Here is a 22,114-nt window from a genome sequence, read left to right as displayed (position 1 = left end):
ACTTTAAGGATAGTGTAATTAGTGTATGGTGCTTACAGTGTGCTTACTATATTACCACCAATGCACAGCGAAAATTTTGAGCACGTGATCATCAAAACTTTAGAGTAACGTGATTCGTGACTTTCTTTCAAAAAGACAGTTTCAAAAATTAACATTTAACAGATTAGACGACGATAAAAACAATAGTTCTTTAAATTTTATTTTTTTTTAAATGGTAATTAAATTTATTTTGTATTTTATGTAGTCAAGATTATAACAATGTGTTACCGCTCACTTTGGGAACTTTCGTAATAAATGCTATTTTACAAGAAGAAACAAATAAAAAATTTTTTTTTATTATATTTAAAATGGCAACATAGTATCAAAATAATATTAATAATTCATTGTAAAGAGAAAATGGGTCTATAATAAATTAATAATTATCCCGGACAGAAGTTAGTTTGCAGTTCTATAATAATATAATGTATATACATGGTATTAAATATTATGCAAAAATATTACGTTTTTAACTATATGTATTAAGAATTATTATATTTTCTGTGAACATTTCCTTCGATAATATTTCTTGGTGCTCTTCTTCCTGTCCATTCTTCAAATTGGCATAAACCTTGTTCAATTAAAACTTGTACTCCTTCAACACCTATCCATCCATTTTCAGCACCCTTTTCTAATAATTGAGTTCTTCTTGGTTTATATGCCATTTCAACTATTACACCCCCTTTACCAGATGCAAAAAGTTCATAAGGAATTTCTATATTAGAAGTCGCAGGAATAGTAGACACGATTATTCGTGGAGGTTTTTGTTTTATTCGTTCATCAGAAAGTGATGACAAACCAACAATTCCATATTTAGGAAATTGATTTTTTAATTCTTCAATCTTAGCTTGCGTACGATTATATAAATAAATCGTATGTACTCCAAGTTGATGTAGTGCATATATTCCCGCACGAGAAGTTCCACCTCCTCCAATAACTAAACCTATTGTTTCGGAATTGATTTCAATTAAAGGTTTGATCGAAGAATAAATTCCTAACCAATCTGTGTTTTCTCCGATTAATTTACGTCCAGTTTCACTTTCGGTGACGATAATTGTGTTCACCGCCCCTATTAATTTAGAATGTTCAGATATTTGATCTAAAAATGGAATAATGCTTATTTTATGCGGGATTGTCACTGATGCACCTCCAAACTCAATATCTTCGATAATGGGCTTAACCGCTTCAATATCTTCGGATTCAAATAAATCATAATGATGTGGTAAGCCTAATACTTCAAAACCAGTGTTATGAAGTGTAGGTGACATAGAATGAGCTATAGGATTTCCAAAGATATAAAATTTTTTCTTTGGTAATTGGCCGATTAAATGGAGGCCCTTGTGAATTTCGTTAACAGAAAGTTGACCAGGAGCAGCTTTTGATGGAAGCAATGGATGGGTAACAGGAGTAAGCGTTTGATTTAGTAAACGAGAAAGTTGTCCTTCAACTTCCATGTTAATTGCAATAACTGGTTTCTTAATATGCTGTTGTTGCCATTCAACAAATTCTCGTAATTTAAAATTATCGGAAAGACATTTCGCACGTCCAACTATTTTAATGATATCACCAATATTATGGGCGGTTCTAACCCGTCGTCTAACTTCTTCACCATCCCATTTCATAATACCAGGAATATCATGCCAAGAAGCAATTATTTTAGTATTCCCTTTCATTTTAATCAAATTATCTATCAGTTTTGGAGATTTATGGATTTCTACATCTATATACTCGCATCCATTCTTGATAGCTTGCTCCAGAAGATTAAAATATTCTGTTTCTTGCGTATCAGGATATTTTCCACCTTGACTTTGCGACCTTATGGTGAAAATAATTGGAAGTGATGATGAACGTCTTAAACTTGCTAATTGATCATGAATGTATTCAACAGAAGGCATGTCTCCATTTTCTGAAAGCAAATCCACTCTTAGTTCAATTGCATCCACTCCGTGAGTAATGGTAGGCATAATTTTTAATGCGGGAGTTATATCCGGAAAAGTTAAGGAAATAAAAAATGTACGCCTCGTTTTTCTAATAATTTCGACAATATTTTCAACAGTCATCCCACCGATTGTATTGATTGTATTGACATCAACATTTGAGCACTCATTATATAATGTTTTACGTCTATTCCAGACGTTAAATAAATCTTCACTAAGCATTGGACGCGAAGTGTCTTTATTCAAATATCTGATTACATCATTCATATCTCTTACAATATGAACAACTTCACCATGATTTTGTGAATATTGTTTCAAAAGCTCACGTGATGCTGGATGTTCAACTATACCTCCGCCACATGCTATAATATAATCTGAAGCATGTGTATTTAATAACGATCGAAGAATTTCAGATTCTTTATCACGAAAAGCATCCCATCCATGTTCTTCGATAAATTTGGGTATCGGAGTCGATAATGTGGCCTCAAAATGATGGTCTAAGTCGAGAAATTCCCGATCTAACGCTTTTGCAACTTCTCTTCCTAATGTAGTCTTGCCAACGCCACGCATACCAATGAAAATAATACTATCGTGATGTGATCCACTATCAATACCGACAGTATTTATTCCTAACTTAGATTCTAAGTTATCCCACCACCCAGGCCAAGTTTTCTCTACACATTTTTTCTCACGAATAATTGTGCCATCTGGAACAACACATCCAAGTGTACTAAAACTCATTGCAATGCGATGATCGTCAAAACATTTTACACCACCTACAGGACCTTTGAGGGATTGAATTTTAGACCCATGTATTTGAATACCATCAGGAAGTTCAGATGCAATTACTCCAAACTTGTTTAACTCATGAACCATCACTGAAATTCTATTACACTCCTTAACGCGTTGATTGGCAATTCCGGTAATTCGAGTTATGCATTCTTCTTCATTATTCGATGCGACTGCAGCCAAGACAGATGCTGTTAAAAATGCGTCAGTCATCGTTTCCATATCAATATTGGGTAATGGACGTAATGATCCAATAGGAGGACCTTGAACTGTAGTACTTGTCTCAGTTTGAGTGACAGTGCAACCCATTGGTTCTAATACTTTAACAGCAAATGCAGCATCACCTTGAAGAGATGTTGATCCAATATTTGGGAGAGTGCATGTAATTCCAGTGATTGCAGCTACGGCTAATGGGTAAGTGGCAGAACTAGCATCTGATTCAATTACATATTCACTAGGATTTGTATATTTTCCTTGTGGAATACGGTAAACATTACCTTCAAGTCGTTCAACCTTAATACCAAATGATTCCATCATTGCAATTGTCATATCAATGTATGGCTGAGAAACAACTTTATCTCCGGTTAAAGTTAAAGTTACAGGTTCAGAAGCATAAGGTGCACTCAACAAAATAGATGTAACATATTGAGATGAGATAGATGCAGAGAGATTTATTTCGCCACCTTTGAATTTGTTTTGTGATGGAGTTATTTCAATAGGAAGAGATCCTTCATTTTCGACATAACGAATCTGAGATCCATTTTCTTGAAGTGCCATAACTAAAGGACCAATCGGACGTTGCTTCATACGAGCGTTACCAGTTAAAGTGGTGAGTTTTTTTTGATTAGCCGTTTCAGCTGATATTAAAGTACAGACTGTAGTAAGGAATCTTGAGGCTGTTCCCGCGTTTCCAAGATAAAGTTCATCATCAGGAACTTGAAGATTGCCGCCACCACCAGTAACAACTAAAGTTTCGCCATCATTCTCCCATTCAAACTTTGCTCCCTTTAATTTTTGTAAAGCAACCATCATCACTTGAGTATCATCCGAATATAACAGACCTTTAAGTCTACAAGTCCCATTTCCTAATGCTGCTAGAACTAAAGCTCTATTTGAAATGGATTTTGACCCTGGTGTCGTCATTGTAACATGAATTGATGAATTATTTGAAGATGATGTAACAGGTAGAATTTTGATCGAGGGTGATAAAATTTTACGAATCACGGAATCAGAAACAATGGTCGCCTTTTTCTCATAAGTATTTCCAATGGATGAGAGCATAACTATTCTTTTTTGATCTCCTTGATTTTTCTTATCAACCTTCATAATTTCCATTAATTTATCAACTGAACAAAATTTCTTGCCAACCAAATCTTTGACTTTTTTTTCATCTAATGAGACTGGTAAGCCGTAATCTTGTAAAACCTTATACAATCTACTAACAGAAACTTGATTGAGATGACCATGATGTCTAGCAATTTCCGCTTCCTTAATCATTCCTATTGAAATACATTCTCCGTGAAGTAATTCCGGAAATAGAATGGCTTCAACGGCATGTCCAATCGTATGACCAAAATTAAGTAAACTACGGATCCCGCTATCTCTCTCATCATCTGTTACAATCCCAGCTTTAAATTTAGCTGCTTCCATAATTACAGATAATAGCAAGGATTGTGAAGGAGTTCGAGTTGCCAGTGTCGCACCTAACATTGTTATTTATAGGTTAATTTATACAAAAATTTTTTAATGTTTTGATCAAGTAAAAAAATAAATTAAAATTTCTACCTTGAAATGACACATCTCTTTTAGGATTTGAAAATACTGCTTCACGAATACTCGATACGCCATTTTCTAAATTAATAAAATTTGGTTCACTGCTAATTATTGCAGATTTTATAACTTCAGCCATCCCATTATTAAATTCTCTTTCCGGAATGGTTTCCAAAAATACTAAATCAATATAAATTCTTTTCGGCTGCCAAAAAGATCCAATTAAATTTTTGCCATGCGGTGTATCAACAGCTGTTTTACCCCCAATTGACGAATCCACCATAGCAATTAAAGTGGTTGGAATTTGAACATAAGGGATACCCCTCATGAAAGTGGCTGCAACAAATCCGGCCAAGTCACCTATAACACCACCACCCATCGCTAAAATACATGTGTCTCTTGCGCATGCTTTACTAAGAAGAAAATCTTCAATATCAGCTTTGGTATCTCGTGTTTTTGCTCGTCTAACTGATGGAACAGCATAAGTAATTAATCTTGGTTCCGGTGTCTTTTTATCTTTTGCTGACGTTATTTCTGATGCAATTTTATTAAAATTTTCTTTTATTTTTGTGAGGTAAATTGGTGGTAGATTTTCATCAGTAATGATTACATAATTAGATGAAGGAATATTAGATATCACATCTCGTAACATGAATTTTGTTAAATGAAATCCCAAAATTATTGATTCTTCATTTAAAATAGAAACCTTCACCACATCTGGTTCGGGTTGTTCTAATAATGTCATTTTTGTATATTAACGGTCAAAATTTTTTTTTAAATAATTTTTTTTTTAATTCGGTTTATTTATACGTTTATTTATAATCAATAAATTTAAATTAAACAGGTTTTTAGCTAGAAATCTGCATAAGCCCCACATGATAATCAATTAAATCAATTTAATCAATTATTACTGATTATGACTACAACGATAATAAAATATAATTTTTTTCTGATAATTTTTGATACTAAAAACTTATCGGGGAATTTTCTGATTTAACCAGATTTTATTATAAGAGCCATAGAAAATTTATTAACGAATGAATTGAAATTGCGAGTCCGGATCGTATCTGATCCAGATCGGTTCTGAAGTAAAATGGATTTGATTCAATACTATGAAACATTAATGTATGATTTTTCCATTTTAAGGAGTATTCACAATAGTATCATTATTGTAAAAATAAAAATAAATTTGGAATTATATTATAATCAATAATAATTGTAGATTTTGATTAGTTGGCATACAATGTTATAGATGAATGGTTATGATTTAATTAAAACATAACCCAGATTTGTGTATCTGCACCAAATATTGGTCAAGAGTTTATTAACTTTTACTTCAATAACGATTTAACAGGAACAAATATAAACGAAATACACTCTTGATTTGATTCCGAATTAATTATTAATTCGCACTATAGTAAATATAGGAAATAATAGTTGTAGTAGCTTGCCGGTATTATGATTGTATTACGGTTGCATATTGTCATAACTATTGTCATATTATTGTCTGTAAAGTGGATGTTTTTTAGTAACAATTGATTTGTATCATGCACATTTAGCATATTTATTTTTATAATTAGATTGTCTGATTATTAAATATAACACATACTATGTAATGTTACGGCGATTTGACCGGAGGAAAAAAAAAGACATTGAAAAAGCAAAAGAATTTGCAAGAATACATGTAACTAATCTGCATCCAAATTGTGAATTAGGTAAGGATGAATTAAAAAATTGAAGTTTAATACATATATTAATATCTCACTCGAATACTAACTAGATTGCAAAAATAGGTACTTTGTTATCTTTGGCATTTGTAAGCTATTGGATCTCCTAATAAGGAAAAGAATTAGTTCGCACGCCTTGCGTAATTGAAATTTTGCCTAGTAAAGTTCGGAACAACTGAGAAGCTAACATAATTGATACACCAATGATGTCTATACATATCCAACAATGTATCTTCCTAGTGTATAAAATCTGGAAAAAATTTCATGTGCATATGTGCACAAGAAAAATTTTTTGTGTACAAAAATGCACGTTAAATTTTAAAAATTGGGTACACCAAAAAAAATGTGCACATGAATTTTATACGCTGCCCGGGATTATTCTTTTTTTTATTCCTAAGTATCATAAAGAAAATAGTACACTATCACAATACTAAAGGAAAGTTAAAAAAAAAAAGCAAGAGGGTGGAATAATATCTTACTGGAAAGAATGCTAAGAGCAAGGGATGCAAGAATACTAATTACTAAAGCATGTTGGGACAAGGAGAAATAGAATGATCCAAGATTCCAAAGATATTAATAATCAAGAATTTTCATAATGTACAAATACTCAGTATCATAGCAAATAATAATATTTTCTTTCGTAAAGTTATATTACATTTTGAATTCAAAATCTTCACTTCGATATAATATTTTTCTCTTAAATCTGGATCTAGGCGCAAATAAACTTTAATTTCGATTAACCAAAAATCATATCAAAAAAACTTTGTGAAATTACTAACTAATGAATTAGCTTACCAGGTTGGATCCAAGCTGACTTTTGCATGCTAATTGAAAGTCGAATCTATCTAGGAATTTAGATCTGTCTTGCTACAAAAAGAAGTTTCATAAATCATTATATGTACTGTATTTTAACACATACGTTGAATTTCAAACATATCATCGTTAACAACGAGAAAATTTTCACAGAAAATTATAATTAGCGGGATGCATTTGATTAAAAAAAGATATACTCTTTCTACTATAAATTATATTACATGATCAATTAACGATTATCCGTTCGCTAATTATTTACTACTTTTAATATTACAAGCTTAAAGATAATTTAAAGTCTCGCCACCAATAATATGAAATAAAAACTTATCCTAAGCTTCATTATGATTTAATAAATCATCACTTGACCCAAAATCAACTCCAAGAAAATTCATTCCTAACTTATTTTCTAAATCATCCCACCAACCAGGCCAAGTTTTCTCTACACATTTTTTCTCACGAATAATTGTGCCATCTGGAACAACACATCCAAGTATACTAAAACTCATTGCAATGCGATGATCATCATAACATTTTACGCCACTTATAGGGCCTTTGAGGGATTGAATTTTAGACCCATGTATTTGAATACCATCAGGAAGTTCAGATGCAATTACTCCAAACTTGTTTAACTCATGAACCATCGCTGAAATTCTATTACACTCCTTAACGCGTTGATTAGCAATTCCGGTAATTCGAGTTATGCATTCTTCTTCATTATTCGATGCGACTGCAGCCAAGACAGATGCTGTTAAAAATGCGTCAGTCATCGTTTCCATATCAATATTGGGTAATGGACGTAATGATCCAATAGGAGGACCTTGAACTGTAGTACTTGTCTCAGTTTGAGTGACAGTGCAACCCATTGGTTCTAATACTTTAACAGCAAATGCAGCATCACCTTGAAGAGATGTTGATCCAATATTTGGGAGAGTGCATGTAATTCCAGTAATTGCAGCTACGGCTAATGGGTAAGTGGCAGAACTAGCATCTGATTCAATTACATATTCACTAGGATTTGTATATTTTCCTTGTGGAATACGGTAAACATTACCTTCAAGTCGTTCAACCTTAATACCAAATGATTCCATCATTGCAATTGTCATATCAATGTATGGCTGAGAAACAACCTTATCTCCGGTTAAAGTTAAAGTTACAGGTTCAGAAGCATAAGGTGCACTCAACAAAATAGATGTAACATATTGAGATGAGATAGATGCAGAGAGATTTATTTCGCCACCTTTGAATTTGTTTTGTGATGGAGTTATTTCAATAGGAAGAGATCCTTCATTTTCGACATAACGAATCTGAGATCCATTTTCTTGAAGTGCCATAACTAAAGGACCAATCGGACGTTGCTTCATACGAGCGTTACCAGTTAAAGTGGTGAGTTTTTTTGATTAGCCGTTTCAGCTGATATTAAAGTACAGACTGTAGTAAGGAATCTTGAGGCTGTTCCCGCGTTTCCAAGATAAAGTTCATCATCAGGAACTTGAAGATTGCCGCCACCACCAGTAACAACTAAAGTTTCGCCATCATTCTCCCATTCAAACTTTGCTCCCTTTAATTTTTGTAAAGCAACCATCATCACTTGAGTATCATCCGAATATAACAGACTTTTAAGCCTACAGGTTCCATTTCCTAATGCTGCTAGAACTAAAGCTCTATTTGAAATGGATTTTGATCCCGGTGTCGTCATTGTAACATGAGTTGATGAAATATTTGAAGATAATGTAATAGGTAAGACTTTTATAACGGGTGATAAAATTTTACGAATCACGGAATCAGAAACAATGGTCGCCTTTTTCTCATAAGTACTTCCGAGGGATGAGAGTATAACTATTTTTTTTTGATCTCCTTGGTTTTTCTTATCAACCTTCATAATTTCCATTAATTTATCAACAGCACAAAATTTCTTGCCAACCAAATCTTTGACTTTTTTTTCATCTAATGAGACTGGTAAGTCGTAATCCTGTAAAACCTTGTACAATCTACTAACAGAAACTTGATTGAGATGACCAAGATGTCTAGCAATTTCCGCTTCCTTAATCATTCCTATTGAAACACACTCTCCATGAAGTAATTCCGGAGACAAAATGGCTTCAATGGCATGTCCAATCGTATGACCAAAATTAAGTAAACCGCGAAGTCCACTTTCTCGTTCATCATGTGTTACAACATCAGCCTTAAATTTAGCTGATGTCATAATTACAGATAATAGTAATGACTGTGAAGGAGTTCGGGTCGCAAGTATTGCACCTAAACATAATTCAAAATAACAAAATCATTAAAGTTTTTATTTCTACTACAGCTAGTACTATAACATGTTTACATGTTTACATGATATTGATTTAGTATAAAATAAACTACCTTGATATTGTACATTTCTTTTAGGACTTGAAAATACTGCTTCACGAATACTTGATACTCCATTTTCCAAATTAATAAAATCTAATTCACTGCTAATTGCCGCAGTCTTTATAACTTCAGCCATCCCATTATTAAATTCTCTCTCAGGTAAAGTCTCCAAAAACATTAAGTCAATATAAATTCTTTTCGGCTGCCAAAAAGATCCAATTAAATTTTTACCATGTGGAGTATCAACAGCTGTTTTACCCCCAATTGATGAATCCACCATAGCGAGTAAAGTGGTTGGAATTTGAACAAATGGAACGCCTCTCATGAAAGTAGCTGCAACAAATCCGGCCAAATCACCTATAACTCCACCACCCATAGCCAAAATACATGTATCTCTTCCGCATGCTTTACCAAGAAGAAAATCCTCAATTTCAGCTTTTGTATCTCGTGATTTTGATTGCTCACCTGGTGAAATAATATACGTAATCAATCTTAGTTTTGTAGTATTAATCAAATTTAATTTTGATGCAACTTTTTCAAAATCAGTAATAATCTTTGAAAGATAGATCGGTGCAATATTTTTATCGGTAATAACTACATAAGTAGATGAAGGAATATTAGATAATATATCTCGTAACATAAATTTTGTCAAATGAAATCCCAAAATTATCGATTCTTCGTTTAGAATAGAAACTTTGACTACTTCTGGTTCAGGTTGTTCCAGTAATGTTCCCATTTTTTATAGTCAAAGTAAAAAGAATAGAAAATTTGAATAAGGAGGAGAGCCCCTCAATCTAGTACTTCGATCCGTAGCGGTTTTATCCGGTTTTTCATCCGTATTGAATTTCATTAAATTTCGCTGGAGCTATGAGTTTGGGCAGAATTAGTATAAATTTTTGGGATAATAATACTTTAATGTTGGTCTAAATTATAGTCTGTTTAAATCCGAGATTCACAGCCGGATCGAAGCCTTAATTTTATCAATTTTTATCAATTATCTATCTAGTATCTACCTTTTATGCGTAACACATGGCTATGGCACTTTGTGGCTTATGGTCAATTACCGTTTCAATGACGGAACTTCTAAAACTATATAAATTGTACGAATTAAAGTTCATGTACACGCTTATACGCAGGCGATAATAGTATTTTTGTGTTTCTTCTAATTTATATTCTGTGTCCAAGTTGATTATACTATGTGTGTTTCAAACCATTTATTATTTGCCGGTTACCAATAATTATTTAAACCAATAATATCTAATTTCGTAATGATAAGCAGTAGATCTATAAATTCAAGATCGGCTAATCATAATTAGCGACCATTTTTTATTTTTATTGATAAACGTTCACAAAACAATGTTTCTGTAACAAATAATAGCTAACTGAATAAGCTGGGACTAAATATTAAGTAAGTGTATTTGTAAATTATTTATCTAAATATGATATTTAATATAAAATAATTTTATTCATATAATTTCATATAGAAACTATGATACGTGATTTTAATAATATAGCATTGTATTTATCATTATGTGTGCTAAGATTATGGTGCACCACTTTACCTGGATATATTCATCCTGATGAATTTTTCCAATCTCCTGAAGTTATGGGTGGTTTGTATCATATTTTTTATTTTAATTGATCTAAAATAAAAGATAAAATATTATGAATTTTTATATAGGAGATGTTTTTGGGTACGAAGTTTTCAGACCTTGGGAATTTGAACAAAGTCCTCAATGTAGATCAATAGTTATACCGTGAGTACTTGTGTAATTTTTGCATTTCGGCATTTAATCTTAACATAATTTTATAACAACTATGGAGTTTTTAGAGCTTTAACTATAGGACTTCCCTTCAATATTTTGAAAATATTAAATGTGTGGGCAATTAAATTTGGATATGGTGGTAATTTTAATTGTTTCATATTATATTTTTGTTTTGTTTTTTTTTCTTAGGAGGTCATGATTACAAAATATTTTATTATTTAATTAGATATAATAAATTCACATTCTGTATTTATAACTGAAAGATTGTCATTTTTCTTCTTATCATTTGGTATAGGTAAAAATTTAACTGAAAGTAATTTCTTAATTTTTTTAAAGAACTATTCTAAAATAGATGTTTTTGTCTTTATAGATTACACTGTGTACACAATTGCTCAACTATTTTACCCTAACAATGCAATACAGTCATTATTAGTACTTGCATCTTCCTATGTTGTCCTTATATTTAACACACGACCTTTTTCAAATTCCGCCGAGTTAATTTTATTAGCACTTTTATTTTGTACATATGTGAAAGGATCAACACCAAAATTTCCGTTGCGACGACAACCTGGAGATTCTTCTACTGATAGAGTATGATATGGTTAAATTAAAGAATACTTAATCCTCATATCTTACATTAAGGCAAATTTAATTATTATATAGGATGAATTTCCGGTAAACCTTGCATTCCTATTTGGTTGTATTGCAGCTTTTGGCTTCTTTACTAGGATTACATTTATTTTATATGCTTTTCCTATCGGAATTGCTTTTCTTCACTATATATTTTTATCTGCAAGAGCACAAGGGAAATCTTGGTGTGTGAATTATAAAGTATCAACTTTAAGCAAAAAGAAGTATTTTTTTATTATTATTTATATCTTAATGTTTGATTTAGGCATAGCAAATTCTCTGAACTATTTCCAGCATGTTTAGGATTAGTTACTACTACAGGAATATGTGTATTAGCTGATTCTTTATATTTTGGCACATTAAAAGTTACGTTTGGTGGAGTTATTCTTAACAACGATCATATATTTGAATTCTTGAGTAATCCAGCAAAATTTATGAAAATTGGATGGCATGTATGTATAATTTGCAGTTTTTTTTCTTCTTTTAAAAATTATTAATTTTTTTTTCCGTTAAATAATTTAGGGTAAATTTATTATCACTCCATTGAATAATTTTATATATAATATAAATTCCGAAAATTTATCTCAACATGGATTACATCCTAGATATTTGCACATTTATAATTTTGTATTATTATTCGGCCCACTTACATTGTTAACTATGAAAGACCTTAATGTTAGTGTAAAGTTTATGAGATGGACAGCTAAAAGGACATATAAAACTGGTAATAATCCCAATTAATCTATATATGATTTATCCAAATTAGTATTCTTATTCTGAAATTTCAGATGTTATTTTTCATTTCTGCTTTCCTTTTTTTTATTAAGTGATTGTTTATAGTGGATTGTTTGGATTTGTACTCTTAACACTTATTCCACATCAAGAAGCAAGATTTTTGTTACCACTTTTACTTCCTGTTATAATCGTACCATCGGATAGGTTACATAAGCTTCCTATTTTATTCTGGGTAAAATTTATTTTAAATTTTGTTATATCAAATCCTTTTATAATTAAATTAATTTATATGTATTTATAGGCTGTTTGGGTTATATTTAATTTAGTCTTCGTCGTAATATTTGGAGGATTACATCAAGCAGGAATCGTCCCTATAATGCAAAAATTACAAAATCAGTCATTGGGATTTAAACATTGTAAAAATATTAATGGATATTTTCGTTGTGAATTGGGAAAGAAAATAACTAATCCAGGTATTATTAATTGAGCTAGTTTTAAAAAATATTGTAAACTTATGTTTAATTTAATTTACAAATTTTAATTTACAGTAAAAAATCAATCTGAAATTTTTACTACTAATATAATATTTTATAAAACCTATATGCCACCACACCATTTACTTGGTTATCCTAAATCATGGAGAGGTTATTATTATTTTAATTTATAGTTTTATTTATAATTTTTTTTTTGATTATAAAATATTGTTTTTTTATAATAGGTACAAACATTCAAGTTAATATTTATGATTTGGCTGGTTCTTCATTAAGTAATCTAGGAAATCTGTTATCTGAACAAGTGTTATCTAAAAGTTCTCTAGTTGATAATATATGGAAAGGACATATAATTTTTCAACAAAATAATAAAAATTCCACTAATTTTGAAAGGTAATTTACTTTAATTAGTTTTTTAAAAAGAATTTATATAATTGTATTAAATGCATTACTTTTTATAGAACATTGTTAGTAACACCATCTACAACAGAATTATCCCCATTATTTATTGAATCTTATAACGAATTTATATCAATTGGAGATCATAATGGTAATAAAAAAATGAGATTAAAATTAATTGAACAGCAATGGCCACATATTAATTTTGATCATCTTGATAGAATAATTGCTAAAGGAATGTATTTAAATATTTATTTACTTATTAGTTTTTCAGATTAATTTTATTAAATGTATTAAAGTTATAAAATAGAAATTTTTATTATTATAATATTTAACTTTAATGTATATATAAAAATAAATAAATGATTAAAAAAAAATTTGTATAGTAGTAGTGCGTCCGAGTCCTGAATACACTGATTAGAATCTCGTTGTTGAAGTTCGACGGTTCTGTTGAATGAAGTTTGAAGTACAGATTTCAAATTGGCCTGTACGGAAGTGACCTTGCTCCCAGAGACTCGGAAATATTCCATTATTAATAAAAAATGAATAATCGGAATTTCTACTGTATAATGGAATAAAATGTTATTTTAGGCACGTGATATATAGCCAATCATAATTGCAGGTGTATATTTCAACATCAAAAATGCCCTCTTCTACAGTTGTGTTTTCTCGCGTGCGCGTGATTATTTTTTTACTGATAATGGGAAACAAAAGAAAAAAAGAGCAAAAGGACAACCAACTATTCAAACTATTGTTGATTGCATCCGAAACGAAAAAATATTATATACAATTTAGTGGATGCATTTGTAGCGGCTGATATTCCATTAGAAAAAGTGGCTAAACTTCAAAATTGGTTGCATGAACATTGTAATGAAGGAGGGTTTATTCTAAAATAGGTACTTTGCGCCGTGAATATTCACCAAAATTATTTGAAAATCATATTAATCAACAAGGAATGTACAACAAAATTGGTTCATGTTGATTATTTAGAAAGTGTTAATAATTGTACAATTGGACAGTTAATATTTCAAATTTTTAGTTCAATGGGAAATTCCTTTTGAAAGTGTTATCGTGATGTATTAAAACCACTAATGCCACAACTAATTCATTTAATTCATTTGCCTTGTTTAGCACTAAATCTTATTGGGTTAGTATATTTATAATTAATGTACACTATTGAATATTCTTGAAATAATTTACCGGTATTTAATTTTAGAGAAGCATGGGCGTCAATACAAAAGATGTAACACCAGGTTTCGTATGGCATTTTATGTATATCAACACTTGGATTATATTCGTGGATTTATAATGAAGAAAACAAAACAAAGAAAATCCATCATCAATTGTAAGAAATAAATTCAGTTTTTACCGACCAACAATCCAATGGACGCATTGAAATCTATTTAGCATTTATTCAGGAAAATGCACAACAATTGTAGCTGAATATTGACTTTTTTCAACAAGAAAATAAGCCAATATTTCCTTTTATTGAACAGAGATACAACAACTTGAAGCACGAATAATTATGGGGACAACTATGACTGATTTTGGATCAGCTATGGATTTAGTATTTAATTCTCCTTTATCATCATTTTGTCCGGTATTTCAAAAAGCGTATGATGCAGCTTATAAAAAACTTGAAAATCACATCTTGCACGCTTTTTGTTTAGAGCTGTTCAAGTTTTTGATCCACGATTTTTATCGAGACATTTAATCGAGACATTTATTCTTATCAAATTATTAGAGAACTAAATTGAACGAATTTTGGCTCTTTAGAAAAAATAGTACGTAATTACATTTGGTTGCCAATCTCTTCCTGCGCGGTAGAAAAATTTTAGATGATGATAGACAAAATTTAAGTCCAGAATCACTTAAATTTCCTATTATGATGTATTTTAACCAAAATAACAAAAATTTGAGATTTGATATCGGAATTTTTTCGGGTCTCTACCTCTACCGTGCTAATAAAAATGTGGCGTAATTAGGGACTGTCCTATCTTATATTAATCATGTGATACATACACATGATAATATAAATTGATTGATAAAATTTTCAGATGAAAAAGTTCTTAAAATGATGTCTAACACTTCTGTAAGTAATAGCAGTAGTATCGTTAATGATGTAGAGCAAAAGATTAGTGATAGATTCTGGTCCTCTAATCAAAGGCATAAATGTTCGAGCATTCGCAGAAAAAATTTACACTATACCAGAAGTTATTTCTGAAATTCGAGATAAACATTCTCGTGATTTTTTAAATCAAATTTCATTTGATCTTCAGATTAAAGTACCTTCAGACGAGGCATTAAGAGAAGGTTTTTATTTATGATATTCAATTATGAAAAAATATTTTTTTTTTTTTTTGAAAAAAATAAATAAATAAATATATTTAATATATTTTAATTTTTATTTATTTATTTTTTTTTTCAGTTGTAAATTTCTCAAAAAAAACTGGCGATTTTGCCAGTTTATCTGCTGTAGATTTGAGAGTTTTGGCATTGACTTATATGTTGGAAGTTGAGACTAATGGTACTAAACGGTTAAAAAAGGAGCCCGTCAAAGTAAATACAAACAATTAAAAATTTGGGGCAATTCTGTCACAAGTGTTAATGAATTAATCATCATAATTTAATTTTTTTTAAATCTTTTACGAAATTTGGTGGTAATAACAATAATTCCAACTAAAATTTTAAAAAGAAACCTTTAAATAAATCTGAATCGATGGAAATTATTAATAAACAGGAACAGCAGCAACGAATTGATGAACCAAATTTAGTGTCAAATTTGGAAAGTTTGAAACTCGCAGATATTACAGTTGAATTTTCAAGTTCAGAAGGAACGGATCATCAAAGAGATGCTGTTAGCAACCTTTACCAAGTTGAAAATTCTGAACAATTGAATAATATTGACTTTAATAATGATTGTTCCTTATCAAAGGATGAACCAATTGTAGAAATTTCAACGCATAAGCTGAAAGGTATAATACTTCAATACTTGTTTCAATCAAAATTCTATTAATCAAAAAAGGAATGTGCCCATCGAGACGAAGAATATGACGATGATGATATTGGATGGATAACTCCAGATAATATCGATGATTATCAAGCAAAAGAACATGAATTTCCCATCGATTTGAAGAAAGATATGTTAAAATTGCTTGTATGACAACGGATTATTCGATGCAAGTATGTAAAGTTGACTTAACTCACTTAAGACATTTTCTATGAGCATCTTATCATACATTATGTTTTATTCAAAAATAATTTTTTTTTACAAGAATATTTTGTTACAAATGCGATTAAATTTCAGTTGAGGGAAAGAGAATTAGAAAAGTGAAAAATTGGGTTCTTAGATGTCATGCTTGTTTCAAGTATTAACATATTATTATAATTGTTTGTCCTGATACCGTTTTACCCCATTTATAATTCTTTTTCTATAATACATAGAATAACTACAAATACGGAGAAAAAATTTTGTCCTAACTGTGGAAATGCAGCTTTGATTCGTACATCAACAAGTACGGACGCGAATGGTAACGTGACATATTACTTGAAAAAGAATTTTCAATATAATTTACGCGGAACCAAGGTAGTTTATTTTTTCACATCTAACAAAAAATAAAGAAAGAAAAGAAAAGTACCAAATAATTTATTATTCCTTTTAAAGTATTCAATCCCAGAACCGAAAAGTGGTCGTAATGCTAATAATATTATTCTCCGAGAAGATCAAAAGGAATACCAAAAAGCATTAAAGAACCAAAGAAAACAAAAGGAAATTGATATATTTGATCCAGATTATATTCCAAAACTTTTAATTGGAATAAGTAATTCAAATTCCATTTCCCCTGTAATCGGTTATGGTCGTAGAAAACCAAAGGGAGAAAAAAGCGATAAAAAATTTTTACAAAATGTAAAGCCCCTATAATCATATAAATCACGTCACTTATCTGCATGCACGAATTTCAGTAATAAATAAATTATTTAATTAAATTACTTTCTTCCTGATAGTTAAGTAAAAAAAGTTCATTCGATTCTACATGCTATCACAGCCATATAAATATATATATGACAGCAACATTATTTTCTATAAGAATTATTTTAATTTCTACCACATATTTTACAAATTCTTAATAAAGTAGAACAGGTAAAAATAAAGAAAAGCAATGTACAGTGAAATTTATGTTATTTAATGAATTATTTTATAAGAAATCAAAATTAAAAATAAAATAGATATCTTTTTTATAAAAAATTAAATATTAGAGAAGCTGATTTATCAAAAAAACAACAAAGATTAAGAAATGAAGATAAAAAACGTTAGAAAATAAGAAATTTATAGTTTTAACTAATGATTTTTAAATAATGCAAAATCGTATGTGCAAAATTTTCATATATAACTATTCAGATTTTCCTCACGGTCCCTTCTGTTGAAAAGAAAGAAAATAAAAAGTTCAAAAAAGTGATTTGGATCTATTTGTTGCGAATATTCTATGGCACAGGCCAAAATTTGATTTTGATGTGTAAAATACTGCATTTTTGTGAGTTTCGGCATTTTTTATTTTTGATTTGATTTTCTCTCCCCCAACTCGCCAGGGAAGTTGCCTTTCTATGAAATAAACAAATCTCTGTCCCAACGTAATGAGTGTATAACAAAGATAAATGGTTCGCTAGTTTTAATAGTATTAAGCAAGTTAGATCTTGGTGTTCATACCACTTATCTCGAGGAATGTTACTATCCACAGTATGGATTTGTTATATAGGTTATACAAAACGAGGGAGACTTTAGCAGGAAACGAAATTTACCGAATATGTCCATTTGATTTATTGACTCAACGAAAAATTATACATTTTTAACTACAACTCTAAGGATCAGAGCAATTGATTTACACAAGAGAATAATCAAAAAGTTCGTATTCGATTCGTCCATTCGTTGATAATTTGTTTATTCCGCAAATGGAAAAGCCAACATCTGCGACTCCTGCTTGGTGATGAGCCCTTTAGCAAAAAATAGGAAATTATTTAGAGCATGTTTAACAAGCCCAAAAAATTCGAAAATTCTCATACCATTGAGGAAATTCCGTAGTGATTGCTAAAGAATTTCTAAAGTGTGCAAACCATTAAAATCGACACCATCACAATATAAGGCAGACTCAAATTATTTCGTGTAACCTTGCCCTTGCGTAACCTTAATCTGATTATTTTATAATGAAAAATACAGTATTGAAAATACAATCATTGACGATATCTTCTTCAAAAATGATCAATCGAATTCTGTCCCTAGAAAGGAATTTTCAGAGCGTAAAAAAGTCTTCGGAAGAGAAAAAGTAAGTGAACATCACACAGATGGATTAAATTCTGTCTAATGTTGACACGTATGATAGTTTGCCTATACAGATAGGCTGGAATTCATCAGTGAAAAAAATCGATACCTTCTTTGAACGCCAAGATACACGCGGATATAAATTTGATATCGATTCAAGAGGAAACGTATTTATAATTGAAATGGAAAAAGATGAACGTGGATTTGTTATTAAACGACTTGAAAAATATTTTGACGTTCCCAACGGAGGTGTTGTTGATAATCCTCCGATAGATGTTGGGGGTTCTTCAGGTAAGAAAAATTCCTTTGGGTCGCTTAGTCTTGTTATCAGTTTTATAACCTTCTCATGTCCTATAAGCTCACTATCGACCACGTGGAAGAGGAGAACCGTCAGCACCTGATATTGCAATATTTCCAGGTCTGGCCATTATTCCAAAACCTCCAACTCCACCCCCACATCCACAGCGTAGATTTGCTCGTAGAGCTCCTCCAAGGATTTCCCGACATCGTGAGATTCCTCCGGTTAACAAAACGGTTGGTTCTGTACATATCAGATTTTGTTCCTAATTTTTCCTTAGTCTTATCATAAATTAATTGTATAGGGAAGACCCCACGCACGAATAATGTGCGAAATTGCAGTGTCCCAAAGGTATCAAAGTGGTAATAGGGGTCAGTATGGTTGGAATCCAAAGTGTATTCGTTGGATGCAACAACAATACGTAAGATGCGTATTTGGAGTTAAAATTTATGATCCAAGAGCTACACGAAATGCAGTCGGACAGTTGCATCGGTGCATGATTGTACGTGTTACACAGCCTATTTATTATTCAATGATTTCGAAATTTTTAAATTTTTTTCTATTTCTGATTTTAGGCCAGACTCTGGACACGTCAGGCAGCACCAATACCAGAAAGACACATAGCAGTAGCAGGACTTCCTGGAGTATATTATGAAGAGGTAAGATTAGCACGCCATTGATGTTCTTGCATTCAATTTAAATGGCAAATATCTAATATATAATATAAACTTACCAAATTTTTATAGTGGAATTTCGGTACTCACGATTATTACACTGGTGCTCTTACTGCTTGCATAGGGTCAGGTCTTATTAATTATCAAGTTAATATCCCGGTTCAAGAAGTATTTTGGAACCCGTCTATCATCGGAGGATCTCCTTCCATAGCCGGGTATGTCATCGCAGTCCCTGGTGTTGTCACTGCTCCTAACTTCATTATAGATTTATATCAAATCCAACAAGTGGTTTTACAAAATCAGGAAAATTAGACAATAAGTTTAAAATAGGCAATTTCCTAAACAAATCGTACTCAAAAATTAAGCTGTAACACAGAAAATCGGTTGATGATTTATCATCAGCTGAGACAAAAAAAAATTTATATCTAATCAGACAAGACATAGTCGCTAAAAACCCATTTCTCCTATGAAAAATCCCTTTTCTCACTCTTCGCTTAGATAGTTAGCTGTCAGTTTAACAAAGTTTTTTTTTTTTAAATACGTATTAATAAAAAAAAGAAATTAACATAACTTAAATAAATAATTCTTTATGCCGGCATGCGTATTTGTTTATGAAGATATGCTTCAAATTTTAGAACAAATGCAATTGGAAGTATATTATCAAAAAGCTTGATCTCCAAATAAATGAATTGAAGAGAAAACAATAACTTAGAAATACAAGGAATAAAATAGTTCAGAGTAACATTTATCTATACTGGCATTCCATTGCCATTCTCGCTTGATTTGATTAGACAACGTGAATTTGCAGAAAAGATGGTTAACAATGAATGGATTAACTGTATAAAGGTTCAATCTAATGCCATTATACATTATCATAAATACTTATCACTAATGAAAGAATCAAAAAATGCTTTACTTATTCTATCAACCTGGCTTTAGCATAGGTATAATTGGTAAAATCGTGTGGTAGTGCTTCGATCTGAGTCCGGTTTATCCAGATTTTATCCGGATAAAACTGATTATTATGGTTATATCTGCAGTTTTATCTGGATTTTGACAGATTTTATTCAGATTGTAAGTTTCGGATAATTTAAAATATATTGGAAACTAATGATCAGAACTCTACAATTCATAGCTTGTTTAAAGTACTGAAATTTAAAAATAATCAGTTTTAACCCAAATTTTTTTTTAATAACTAGTTTCATCCGAATAAAATAATTATTTTATCTGAATAACAGTTTTTATCTGAATTGAAACACTACATGTCATTTCTTTCATTTTGTTTTTTTTATTAAACATAATTTTTTTTCTCTCTTAAAAATGCTAGGATATCTTGATAAGTTTTATGTGGTGTTTATTTACTTAGTTAGTTTTCATCTTTTTTTATTAACCAACAATATATTGAAATTTAAATAAAGTGTATGGTGACAAATTTCTTATTTTTTTTTAATAATTTTATTTACAATATAATAATATATGTATATACAATGTTTACTACTTATACTTTGAAGAGTAAAGTAGATGAGAAACTCAGCATGCTGCAAAGAAAAATCAGAGAATATAAGAAGCTATTTGAGAATTCAAGGCAGAAATGGTAAAGACAGGAAATAATTAATTGAATAGTACTAAGGAAAGAATAACCATTATAAATCTGGCAATTATTATATTAGAAGTAGATGATTAAAATAAAAAAGCAGAGTCAAATATTACAGACAGTTATTATAATTAACTAAATATATATTACAGCTCTAAACATTAGCATTAATAATAATTTATAAAAATATATAATAGTATAGATTTTTCATATGGAATTGTTAAAAATAACCAGCAAATTAAATAATAAATTTTAATTATTTCAATTTTTTATTTGATTGTTTAATGCATCAGTTTGAATATTCATACACTAATTTGAAATAGCAATCAAAAAGTTAGAATAAACAATACTAAAAAATACTAGGATTATGCATTTGTCAAAATAGTCTGTTTCAGTAATATTGGCAATTAATTTTATAAATAATTTGTACAATTTGCTATTAAAAATTGGTAAAGTTTCAGAATTAATTAAAAAAATTGGCCATACAAATCAATAGATATTTAAATTTACTCAAACTACTTCAATTTAGTAAGAAATCATAACAATTGGTAGTAAAAAAATTGGCAAAAGATTATAATTTTAAATGATTTTAATGCTAATTTTTAGTTAATTTGATTTTGTTTATTAAGTAAATTAATAACTTTTATTTTATTTTATTTATTTTTTTATGCATATACAAATTACATCTACTTTTATTTACTTATATACTTTAAATTAAATCTAAATCCTAAAAAAGAATAAAACTAACAATTTAGTAAAAAAAAAAATTTATTTTGTCATCTATAA

General features: G+C 30.2%; 6 protein-coding genes across 6 annotated transcripts; 3 read left to right on the top strand and 3 right to left on the bottom strand.

Annotated features, from left to right (window-relative positions):
• Positions 1-295: 295 nt before the first annotated feature.
• Positions 296-5,321, bottom strand: OCT59_021636 (uncharacterized protein). Its single transcript, XM_025311577.2, has 2 exons — positions 4,548-5,321; positions 296-4,465 (listed from the first exon to the last, which is right to left on the bottom strand). Exons 1-2 carry the CDS (start codon positions 5,275-5,277, stop codon positions 519-521), a joined length of 4,677 nt encoding a protein of 1,558 aa, XP_025170254.1. The 5' UTR covers positions 5,278-5,321; the 3' UTR covers positions 296-518.
• A 2,080-nt stretch (positions 5,322-7,401) lies between these two features.
• OCT59_021635 (uncharacterized protein) lies at positions 7,402-8,403 on the bottom strand (the record flags this gene model as incomplete). Its single annotated transcript, XM_066146661.1, has 1 exon — positions 7,402-8,403. One exon carries the CDS (start codon positions 8,401-8,403, stop codon positions 7,402-7,404), a length of 1,002 nt encoding a protein of 333 aa, XP_066005774.1.
• A 44-nt stretch (positions 8,404-8,447) lies between these two features.
• OCT59_021634 (uncharacterized protein) lies at positions 8,448-10,163 on the bottom strand (the record flags this gene model as incomplete). Its single annotated transcript, XM_025311576.2, has 2 exons — positions 8,448-9,328; positions 9,440-10,163. 2 exons carry the CDS (start codon positions 10,161-10,163, stop codon positions 8,448-8,450), a joined length of 1,605 nt encoding a protein of 534 aa, XP_025170253.2.
• A 753-nt stretch (positions 10,164-10,916) lies between these two features.
• OCT59_021633 (uncharacterized protein) lies at positions 10,917-13,727 on the top strand (the record flags this gene model as incomplete). The annotated part of the gene is made up of 13 exons (XM_025320883.2): positions 10,917-11,040; positions 11,109-11,184; positions 11,259-11,332; positions 11,420-11,488; positions 11,564-11,784; positions 11,857-12,008; positions 12,089-12,275; positions 12,346-12,547; positions 12,651-12,790; positions 12,860-13,031; positions 13,107-13,202; positions 13,277-13,442; positions 13,511-13,727. 13 exons carry the CDS (start codon positions 10,917-10,919, stop codon positions 13,725-13,727), a joined length of 1,896 nt encoding a protein of 631 aa, XP_025170252.1.
• Positions 13,728-15,522: 1,795 nt separating this feature from the next.
• Positions 15,523-17,576, top strand: OCT59_021632 (uncharacterized protein; the record flags this gene model as incomplete). Its single annotated transcript, XM_066146660.1, has 10 exons — positions 15,523-15,544; positions 15,615-15,761; positions 15,877-16,007; positions 16,144-16,423; positions 16,585-16,631; positions 16,724-16,731; positions 16,799-16,816; positions 16,893-17,034; positions 17,113-17,355; positions 17,454-17,576. 10 exons carry the CDS (start codon positions 15,523-15,525, stop codon positions 17,574-17,576), a joined length of 1,161 nt encoding a protein of 386 aa, XP_066005773.1.
• A 1,122-nt stretch (positions 17,577-18,698) lies between these two features.
• OCT59_021631 (uncharacterized protein) lies at positions 18,699-20,046 on the top strand (the record flags this gene model as incomplete). The annotated part of the gene is made up of 6 exons (XM_025320881.2): positions 18,699-18,766; positions 18,824-19,053; positions 19,121-19,296; positions 19,365-19,562; positions 19,636-19,719; positions 19,807-20,046. The coding sequence occupies 6 exons, from the start codon at positions 18,699-18,701 to the stop codon at positions 20,044-20,046; spliced, it is 996 nt and encodes a 331-aa protein (XP_025170250.1).
• Positions 20,047-22,114: the final 2,068 nt, after the last annotated feature.

Source organism: Rhizophagus irregularis, chromosome 30 (assembly GCF_026210795.1).
Source record: "Rhizophagus irregularis chromosome 30, complete sequence".
NCBI lineage: Eukaryota > Fungi > Glomeromycota > Glomeromycetes > Glomerales > Glomeraceae > Rhizophagus > Rhizophagus irregularis.
The sequence above is the reverse complement of the archived record's forward strand: the minus strand, read 5'-3'. Positions and strand labels throughout refer to the sequence as shown.